The 10699-nt window shown below is 42.6% G+C and overlaps 1 protein-coding gene across 5 annotated transcripts in view; it reads right to left on the reverse strand.

Moving 5' to 3' along the window:
• Phactr4 (phosphatase and actin regulator 4) overlaps nt 1-10699 on the reverse strand; it is a 75434-nt gene that overhangs the window by 25987 nt on the left and 38748 nt on the right. For 2 of the 5 annotated variants that reach the window (XM_008847954.3, XM_029570853.1), the window contains 4 exons: nt 9454-9627; nt 5938-6018; nt 2623-2787; nt 483-878 (listed from right to left, as the gene is read on the reverse strand). In XM_008847954.3, the coding sequence (XP_008846176.1) occupies nt 483-878; nt 2623-2787; nt 5938-6018; nt 9454-9627 (816 nt within the window). Of the gene's footprint in view, nt 1-482; nt 879-2622; nt 2788-5937; nt 6019-9453; nt 9628-10441; nt 10465-10699 lie in introns of those variants that run through there. The other 3 variants (XM_029570855.1, XM_029570854.1, XM_029570856.1) reach the window with 3 other exon arrangements.

The raw sequence follows: 10699 nt of genomic DNA on the forward strand, positions 1-10699 counted from the left end.
CAGTTGTTAGCTGCCATGTGGGTGCTGGGATTCAAAGCTGGGTCTTCGGCAAGAACAACCAGTGTTCCTAACCACTGAGCCATCTCTCCAGCCCCCTGTCTCATTCTTATAACTTTTCTTTGTCGGGGCTGGGGAGATGGCTCAGCAGTTTAGAGCAACTACTCCTGCTGCAGAAGACCCAGGTTAGCAGCACCCACGTGACAGCTAACGGTCTGCAACTCCAGTTCCAGAAGATCTGGTGCTTTCTTCTGCTCTCTGCAGATATCAGGATGGCACGTGGTGCAGGGAAAATACTCATATATGTAAAATAAATAAATACAACTTTTTAATGAAAAATAAATAAAAAACCCTTTTCTCTATATGAGGATATTCAAAGGGATGATAGAAAACTTTCATAGACTAAATCAATAATGTAATAGCTATCCAATAAAAAGCTATCCAAACCTAAACCAAACCTTCAAATATAAAACCTAAAGACTTACCAATGATAGGGTTGCTATTTCTGTGAGCTGGTTTAGGGGGTGGGATTGGGGGCTGCTTGGCAGGAACTGTGTGAGTAAGACTTGGGGTGGGTGTAGTGCTGCTGCTGGCAGGAGCAGCAGATAAAGTCCTGGGTGCTGGGGAAGGGGTGACGAAGGAATTAACAACAGTCTTCGTTATGCTGGTGGCAGCAACGGTGGCAGCAGGTGCTACAGTGCTGGAGGAGCCGAAAGTTGAGGAGATGGCCCTTGCCATACTGCCAGAAGTAACATCCTTTGCTTGCCCCTCACTTGCTTCACAAGAAGAGGACAATGGTCTTTTGGGGGGCAGTAAAGGCTGTTTAGGTACATTTTCAGGAGCAGATTCTGCTTCAGAATTAGTCTGGCTTCCAGTTGAGCCTGCATAAGAAAAGATATGATTTAAAAAGAGAGACCAAGCCAGGCATGGTGGCGTATGCCTTTAGTCTCAGCACTTGGGAGGCAGAGGCAGAGCCAGGCAGATCTTTGAGAGTTCGAGGCCAGCCTGGTCTACATAACTAGTTCCAGGCCAGCTGGGGCTATAGGGAGACCCTGTCTCAAAAAGACCAAAAATAAATAAATAAATAAAAGTAGAGACCAAAATGTGAACACATCTATGAATTTATTATCAACTTCATCAATTAATTTATAGATTAGTTTACAAACTATAGTTTCCAATGTTTGCCACCTTCAACAATGCCTTTTAAGGAAGGTCAGCAATAGAGGCTCAGTAAGGGTAGTGATTCTTCAAACCAGAGCCCTGCTACTGAAGACACATCGAAATTTCTCGGACAGGGAATGAGGAGATGGCTCAGTCAGTAAAGCACTGCCACACCGGCCTAAGAATTGAGTTCAGATCCCCACATCTACAGAAATGCTAACTCTGGGGGAGAAGAAATAGGTAGATCCCTGGAGTTCAATAACCAGTCAGTGAGTTCTGGGTTTAGTGAGAAACCATTTCTTAAAAAATAAAAGTGGATTAGCTGTGCGTGGTGGTGCACACCTTTAATCCCAGCACTTGGGAGGCAGAGGCAGGCAGATCTTTGTGAGTTTGAGGCCAGCCTGGTCAACATAGTGAGTTTCAGGACAGCTGGGGCTACAGGGAGACCCTGTCTCAAAAAGATGACCAAAAAAAAAAAAAGTGGAGAGAGGAAGACACTCAATGCTGACCTCTGGCCTCTAAGTGCACCAACATGCATATGTGTACACATACACAAATATGAACACAAACCACACATGGATACAAAATTCCTTCCATAGAGCAAGAAGAATGTGGAATGAAAAAGTCCTACAGGAGAGCCGAATGCTCACAGCTGTACATCTAGTACTTTGGAGGCTGGGGCACGAAGATTACCCTGAGCTTGAGTCTAGCTGAGGGCTACATTGTGAATACCAGGCTAGCTAGAGTTACAGAAGTAAAATACTATCTCAAAAATGAAGGGAGCTAGGTATAGCAGTGCATGTCTTTAATCCCAGCAAATCAGGCAGCAGGTGGATCTCTGTGAGATCAAGGCCAACCTGATCTACACAGTGAGTTCCAGGTCAGGTGGGGCTACACAGGGAGACCCTGTCTGAAAAAGACAAAAAAAAACAACAAATGGAGGACTGGGCATGGTGGATCTCTCTGAGTTCCTGGTCAGCATGGTCTATAAAGGGTGTTCCAGACCAACTAGGACTACAGTAACCCTGTCAAAAACAAAAATAAAATTAAAAAAAAAAAATAAATTACGTATTCTGAGAATGTAAGAATGAGGGGGAGAAGAGTCTGCTGAAACCTGCAAGTTGTCAGTAGTTTCTAAAGAACGTGAAATTCCCCCTGGATTTTCTCTGTGTGCTCTTGTAAACCTCTGAGGAAAATGAAAACAGTCTATGGCTTAAAAATTTTTTTTAATGTGTTTGAGTGTTTTTTTCTGAATGTATATAAGTGCACAGGTGTCATGCAATGCCCACAGAGGCCAGAAGAGGACACTGGATCCTCTGGAACTGGAGGTACACAAGATTGTTAGCCTCCATGAGGGTGCTGAAAACCAAACCTGGGTCCTCTGTAAGAGCAGCCAGTGCTTTTAACCACTGAGTTATTTCTACAGCCCATTTATGGCTTTTGAACTCAAAGATCCACTTTTACCTAGTCTCTTCTTTGAATCCTCTTCTGGAACAAGATTTCTAAGACTTGATAGTCTTACTGGTTCTTCTTCTACCAGGACTGGACTAGACGATCTAGTACTGCTTATGGGCGTGGTGTGGCCATTCTTTAAGGAGGCATGGCTCAGCTTTCCTGGATCCTCACCACCTGCAAGAAGAAAAGGAAAGAGCTAAGAGATGGAATTGGGATGGTCAGAGCTGAAAGAGTGGGTAGTTCCTAACCTCTTATCTACTCTTAGCTCCTTCTTCCTGTTTAGGCTAATTATTGAGAGCTATGTTATCTAGATCTTTCTAGTAATAACAGAAGTAACTCTTTTGCCAAAAGATAATTCATTGTCTGGTGCTAAGTACCATGCTATAAAAAGAATGTGCTATACATAAGCACTGCTAAATGGTAACAGCTATATGAAGGTGGGGGTGCAGCTTGGTGGTAGAGTGCTTGGTTAGCATATGTAAGCACTGGGATCAATACCCAGCATGAGGTGGAAAAGGCTGAGAGAAAGGCTATGGTAAGACTGAAGAAATAGCTTGGTGGTAGAGTGCTTGGTTAGCATATGTAAAGCACTGGGATCAATATCCAGCATGAGGTGGAAAAGGCTGAGAGAAAGGCTATGGTAAGACTGAAGAAACCATGCTTTGGGGGTGGGAATGGGTTTGGGAGCGCATCCCAGAAAGTAGAATCCAAGCTGGGTCCTGAAAAAGGAGCAGCAGCTTCCCACAGTGATGAAAGACGGTCTAATTAAGAAACAACAGTATACAGAAAGGTGTGAAATTATCAATGCAATTAGTTAGGTCTGGTGGGAGATTAGGTATACATTAGGTATACTTGGCTAGAAAGGTAAGCAGGTACTAGGATATAAAGGCAATTAAACACCATGTAAAGGAGCTAGAAATGATTCCTATATGTAACAAAAGGCTGAACAATTACAAGCAGCAGAGTGATGTCATTTCATCTTACAGAAGGTTGGCTCTGAAAGCTGTGAGGAGACTGGATTACAGACAGGCAGGGACTGAACAGGAAAAACAATAGTAAACTCCTGTTTTAATGTACACGAAAAGATACCAGGGTGTAACAGAAAGGTGGTAAAAGAGGAGAGCCAGGGGGACTAAAGGATAAATCACTGACAACACGATATATGATATACGTGACACTTTCCTACAGACTAAATTATAGGGCTGGTCCCTAGCCTGGAGATGTGGGAAGCCCTGTGATGAGCACTCACTGCTACAAGAGAAGGTGAGATTCCTTCATGCAACTATTAGACAAAACATTCCAAGTTCCTGCACAGTGTGCCTAGACTTAATTAGAAGATAAAGCTGAAAATACTGCGGTGAGAGACTGACACTGTCTCAACTTTCTAATGTCATGGGGGCTGGCGTTAGCTGTTTTCCAGGTAGTGTCCTTGCTTTGAGTAATGTCATTTTAGTGCCTTGTTGATACTTTAAAAATTATTTTATTTTTCTTTATGTGTCTGTGTGTGTGGGCGCTTATCTTGTGACATTTTCAGATTTAGACCATTAAGTTCTCACAGAGCAGTTCCTCTGACCCGGGCACACTACTTCCTGTTAGCGTATTCGTCTCATTCAGGAAGTCTCAGCAAGCAGTGGAGTTTGGAGTTTGGTGTAAAAGTAGTGAAGAAAAAAAAACAATAAGTAAAAAAATGTACTTCCAAAGCTAAAGAGACCAGAAACTGCTTTTTCTTTACTTATTTTTGAGGTGGGCTCTCATATACCAGACTGGCCTTGAACTCAGGATCTTTTGGCCTCTGCCCCCAAGGTGTTTCTGGCATTACAAGTATGAGCCACCACACCTGGTGGATTTTTTTTATTAAATAAAATTAATTAATTAAATTAGCTTTTGCGGACAGAGTCTTGCTATGTAGTCCTGGCTAGCCTAGAACTCTCTAGATATATCAGGCCGATTTTTGAATTTATAAGCAATCCTCCTTCCTCTGCCTCCCAAGTGCTGGGATTAAAGGCATGCACCACCATGCCCAGCTGTAGTTTTTATTTTTTATTTATTTTTAAAAATTATTACATTTTAAAACTTATTTCTGTGTGTGTGTGTGTGTATGCACATGGGCACACATGTGTCATGGAGTATCTGTAGAGGTCAGAAGATAGCTTACAAGACTCTCCTTCCATGTGAGTTCCCAGGACTGAATTCAGGTGTCAGGCTTAGCAGCAGCTTCCTTTACCTAAAGAGCCATCTTACTGGCCCTGCACTTTTAATTTTATTTATGTTTATTAAAAAAAATTATATCGCCGGGCATGGTGGCACACGCCTGTAGTCCCAGCACTTGGGAGGCAGACACAGGTGGATTTCTGTGAGTTCTAGGCCAGCCTGGTCTACACAGTGAGTTCTAGGACAGCTGGGGCTTACAGGGAGACCCTGCTTCAAAAAGACAAAAAAAAAAAACAAAACATTTATGCCAGGCGTGTTAGCACATGCCTTTAGTCCTAGGACTTGAGAGGCAGAGGCAGGAGGGTTTCTGGGAGTCCAGGTCAACCTGGTCTACATAGCAAGTTCCAGGTCAATTGGGGCTACTGACAGACCCTGTCTCAAAAAAAAAAAAAAAATCCTGAAAAGAACAAAAAATTTTTTAAAAATTAAGCGTACGTGTGTTTTTCCTTCATGTACCTATGTGGCTGGTGCCAGTGGAGGCCAGAAGGCATTGCATCCCCTGAACTGGAGTTACAAACAGTTGTGAGCGGCCATGTGGGTGCTGGGACCAGAAGCCCAGCCTTCCGCAAAAGCAGAAGTGCTCTTACCTGCTTCAGCCCCTACTTTTTATTTGTAAGAGTGGGTGGGGCAAGAAGGCAACTGTGCAGAAGTAAACTGCGGCACAGGTGAAACCCAAGAGCATGAAATGAACCGATATGTGATACCACGTTTTACATGTGTAATCAACTGCTTCATAAAGTCAACACTAAACTAGCAAAGAATGTTGAAATATCAAAATATGATCTTTGTGACAAAAAGATTAGGCCAGTAATATAGGCACCCAGAGAAACTTGATCAAAAAAAGGAAATAACACCCCTTATTGCAGGTGGCACAAAGCTGAGGATATACAGAGACAAGGAATGCTTGCCTCCAGATCCTTCCTCAACCACTCTACTTCACAGTTGGAGAGTGCAGCCAGATACTTGGGAAGGAACAGTGAACCACTTTCAAGTGCCCCTCCACCATAAGCACAGCAAGAGCAAAGCAAAGCAAAGGAAGGAAATTCAGACTCCTAGTTAGACCCAAAGACCAAATGCACAGAGACAGGCATATGCTATGTATTTGAAACTCACCCTGCTCAGGGTCTTCCAACAGAACCCCTCTTTTAACCAGCTCTTCTCTTGGTTTTCGCATAGATATTTTTCGCTCTAAAACTAACATTAAATTGGAAAATACCGCTCAGAAATGTGGCAGTTGGAAGTTCAACATCACTCAGCATTCTAAATCCATGGGTAAAAAAGTAAAGTGTTCATACTTCTATTCTTAGGAAAGAAAAGAACAGGGAAACTAGCTTCAAATTTAAAAACTTAGCTGAGGGTGGTTGGCACATGCCTGTAATCCCAGCTCTTGGGAGGTGAAGGCAGGAGGATCAGTTCAAGGATAGCCTCAGCTACATAAGAAGTTCTAGCCTAACCTGGGCTGCGTGACACTTTCTGTCATGCAAAACAATCCAAACCCCTGGTGTTAGGACACACCTTAAAATCCCAGTGCTCAGGAGGCAGAGGCGGTGGATCTCTGTGCCTTCAAGGCCAGTCAGCCTTGTCTACATAGTGAGTTCCAGGCCAGCTGTGACTACAGGGAGACCCTGTCTCAAAAAGACCAGAAAAAAAAAAAAAAAAAAGCCCAAAACAATCCAAACCCAAACCCAACAAAATAAAATCTATACTTGAGAGGTAGCTGTGGAGACTGCTGTGAAGTTCGAGGTCAGCCTGGACTACACAGTGCCAGCTACTGATACATGGCAAGATTTGGACCAAAACAAAACAATTAGTTTCTGGGACTGAGAAGTTATTATCAACAGTAGTGTACTTGCTTACCATGTTCAAAGCCCTAGGTTCCACACCCAGAACTAAAAATAAAAAACAACAAAGCATCTTCTTGAATAACTAGTGTTAGGAAAAGTATTATTTCTGAAAGAAGGTAAACTCACATAATTGTAGGTTATCAGAGGTTTCAATAGTAAGGTATTTATGGATGCACTTTTGATGAGAAGTGGGCAAAGTATAAAGAAGCACCTTAGATGTGCTACAGTGCAGGAACTCTACTTACCACTGAAGAGACCTTAATTTTTTGAGAAAGAGTCTTGTACGCTAGTCTGGTCCCTTTACTTTATTTATCTATTTTTGAGATAAGAGTTTTACAATGCAGCTTTGGCTGGCTTGGAACTCAATATGTAGCTCAGGCTACCCTTGCACTTGAGGTAATCCTCATGCTCCTGCCTCCCAAGTACTGAGATTACAAGTGTACAATACTACATCTGTTTTAGTTAACAGATTTAATCCCATCAAAATACAAATGTAGGCCAGGCATGGTGATACACACCTTTATTGCTAGGACTTGGGAGGCAGAGGCAGGTAGACTTCTGTGAGAACCAGGCCAGTCTGGTCTATATAGCAAGTTCTAGGCTAGCTGGGGCTACATGGAGATCCTGTCTCAAAACCAAATAAACAAGCAAGCAATCACACACACAAACAACAAAAACAAAAATAAAACAAAACACGAAAACCTAGGAATGAGTTATAGAATATAAATCTCAGCCATGACTGGTCATGCAAGCCTGCAATCTCAGATTCGAGGCTGCCTGTGCAATCTGGTGAGAACCTGTGTCAAAATTAAAGGGTTCAGTGTATAGAAGGCACTTATAGTCAAGCCTGATGATCTGCGTTTGAGTCTGGAACCCACATAGTGGAAGGAGAGAACATACTCTCAAAAGTTATCCTTTGACCTCCACATACAGTCATGCCCCACCCCGAATAAATATATAAATAAGTCAGTTTTTTAAAAAAGTCAGAAATCATGGTGGATACTTGTAATCACAGAACTTTAGAAGCTGAGGCAGGAGGACTGCTACAAATATGAGGCCAGCCTTGGCAACCAAAGTGAGTAGCAGGCCATTCAAGGCTACATTCCAAGACCCTGCCTCAAAAAACCCAAAGATGGCTAGGGGTAGAGCACTTGCTTAGCATATTTGAGGCCTTTGGTTCCTAGGTTCAATCTTTAGTACTAGGGGAGGGAGGGAGGGAGGGAAGATAAAGGAAAGAAAGAAAAAGAGAAAGAGTAAAAGCTCATTGAATGATATTTGTCTGTTTAAATTCTCAAAGATTGGCCGGGTGTGGTAGTGTACGCCTTTAGTCCCAGCAGTTGGGAGGCAGAGGCAGGTGGAGCTCTGTGAGTTCCAGGCCAGCTGGGGCTACAGGGAGACCCTGTCTCAAACAGACAATTAAAAAAAAAAAGTTCTCAAAGATTAGGCTTTTCACTTAGGAGGTCATAGAAGCTTGGACAGAAACGAAAAAGCTGGGTGCTTCTAAAATCCAGGACTCAGGCTTGAGATGTTGCTTGGTTGGTAGATACTTGCTTCATATGCACAAAGTCTTAGGTTCTGTCTCTAGCATTGTATAAGCTGGATCTAGTAACACCAGTACTCAGGAGGTAGTGGCACAAGAATCAGAAATTCAAGATCATACTTATTATTATTATTATCATTATTATTATTATTTTTGGTCTTTTTGAGACGGGGTCTCCCTGTAGCCTGAGCTGGCCTAGAACTCACTATGTAGACCAGGCTGGCCTTGAATTCACAGAGATCTTCCTGCCTCTGCCTCCCAAGTGCTGGGATTAAAGGCGTGTGCCACCATCCACCATGCACATTTTAAAAAAAATATTTTTATTTTTTTTTGTGTATGCACATATCGCCTGCATGTAGGTAAGTGTATCCGTGTCATGCAATGCCCGCAAAAGACAGAAGAGTTTGTCGGATCCCCTGGAACTGGAGTTATGGAAAGTTGTTAGCTGCCATGTGGGTGCTGGGATTCGAACCTGGGTCTTCTGCAAGAACAGTCAGTGTTCTTAACTGCTGAGCCATCTCTCCAGCCCCAAGCTTTTTTCTTTTTAAATCTTTATAAATTAGGTATAGTGTCCCATGCCTTTAATTCTAGCACCCCAGGTAGAGCTCTGTGAGTTCAAAGCCAGCCAGGGCTACATAAGTGAGAACTTGTTTCAAAAAACCCCCAAACAAAAACACAACAAAACAAAACCAAAAAAGTCAAACAAACTCTGTGTGTACAATGTTAATGCGTATGTGTATGTTTGTGAAGGTCAGAGGTCAACCTTGGGTGCGAGTTCTTGCTGTTTTTCCCACTGCCCAAGCCAGGCCAGCTGGCCCTGGAGCTTCTGGAGCTTGTCCTGTATCTGTCCCTATCACCCATAGAAGCAATGACTCCAGAAGTGTGTCTCTTGCATCTCAGTCTATGTGGGTTCTGGGGATTCAAACTCCGGTCCCCATTTTGTGTAAAAAGTACTTTATCTGCTCAGCTATCTCCCCAGTGCACAAACAAAAGAATTTTAATTTAGAGCCTGTATTTTTTGAGACCCAGGTTGGCCTGAAACTGATACATAACTAAGAATGACCTTAAACTTCTGATCCTTTTGCTTCCACGTCTCTGCTGGATTGCAGGACTGCAGTATCATGTCTGGGTTTTACATGGTATTGGGGAAGAACCCAGGATGTTGTGTACACTAGGCAAACACTCTACCAAATGAGCTCCACCCTTCACCCCCTCAGAACACATATTCAAATCTTACTATCTTACCTTCTGATGTCTCTTTGAATCTATCACTGCTTTTTTTTTTCCTCCATTTCCACGGCTTGAAGATCTTGCCAAAACCGGAGAACTTGCTTTTTCTCTTGGTGGGAGGCGTTGTGTCTCCTGCTTCCACACTGTCCATGACCATGCCTGGGTCTCCAGAGGGCTGCTCTGCTTCTTCTGTTACATGAAGAGGACAGAGGGAAGGGAACAGCCAATTTGTTATTTCAGTATAACCTCTAAAAATGTCCCCTCCCCCTTTCCTGTGGCAGTTGGAAAGGATGAAAGCTACGATGAGCCAACATGCAGACAAATCCGACTCCTGACATCACATGGACATCAAACACCAAAATCCAAAACTTAAATTACCAAATAAACCAAACCAACCTGACATCTTAAGAATTTATGACAAATTTTGAAATAAGAACCAGGTCAAAATCTTTAAAAGCTCACACGTACACACAATGTGGATGTCTTCTCAATATGCATGATTCTGCATCACTGAAGCAAGGAATTCCACCATTAAGGAAGTCATTATCCTGTTAAACATTACCCTCTCCCAACAGTTTTCTAAATAGTTCAGAGAAGGAGCAGTTCAAGTGTTGACACCTTGTGTCTGTTTATCATATTTTCTCCCTGCATAAAAAGGACTGTAAATAACTGTGGAACATTGGAAGTGATTGAGGTGGGGGGAAGGGACATTAGAGAGAGGATGCTCTGAAATGGGAGGAATTTTTTGGAACAGAGGTGAGATTCTATTCTGCCTATCATGGTGTTACTTTAGGGACAATCCTGATACTAAGGATTTGACATGAAACATAGCTGACGTGATACTTGTACAGGACTGAAATGAAAGGTCTCCAGCCCCCTTATAATGACAATACATGTGGGGCTTAGTTAGTTTTAATGGCAGAGAAAGTAACAGCCAAGGGGTGGGGGGCAGGAAGGCAACAAAAAAAGCAGGAAAGCAACACAATACAGCTTTGCACTCCACCTACTGTCCCAGGGTTCTCTGAAGAAGTCTAGAGGGGAAGAAAAAAAGAATTATGTGGAATAACTCCTGGAATTAAAGTGAATTCACTACTTTACAGATATCCATCAATACACACACATACTGATTTCATACTGGAAGCAAATAATGTCTTTCGGGGCAGGAAGAGCTTAACACATGCACTAGAAAAATGATCTCTTTTCAACACTGTAGGTTTTTATTGTTTATATATATATATATATATCTTTACTTATTTTGTGT

This window comes from Nannospalax galili, unplaced genomic scaffold, assembly GCF_000622305.1.
Source record: "Nannospalax galili isolate Female #2095 unplaced genomic scaffold, S.galili_v1.0 scaffold23, whole genome shotgun sequence".
Lineage (NCBI taxonomy): Eukaryota > Metazoa > Chordata > Mammalia > Rodentia > Spalacidae > Nannospalax > Nannospalax galili.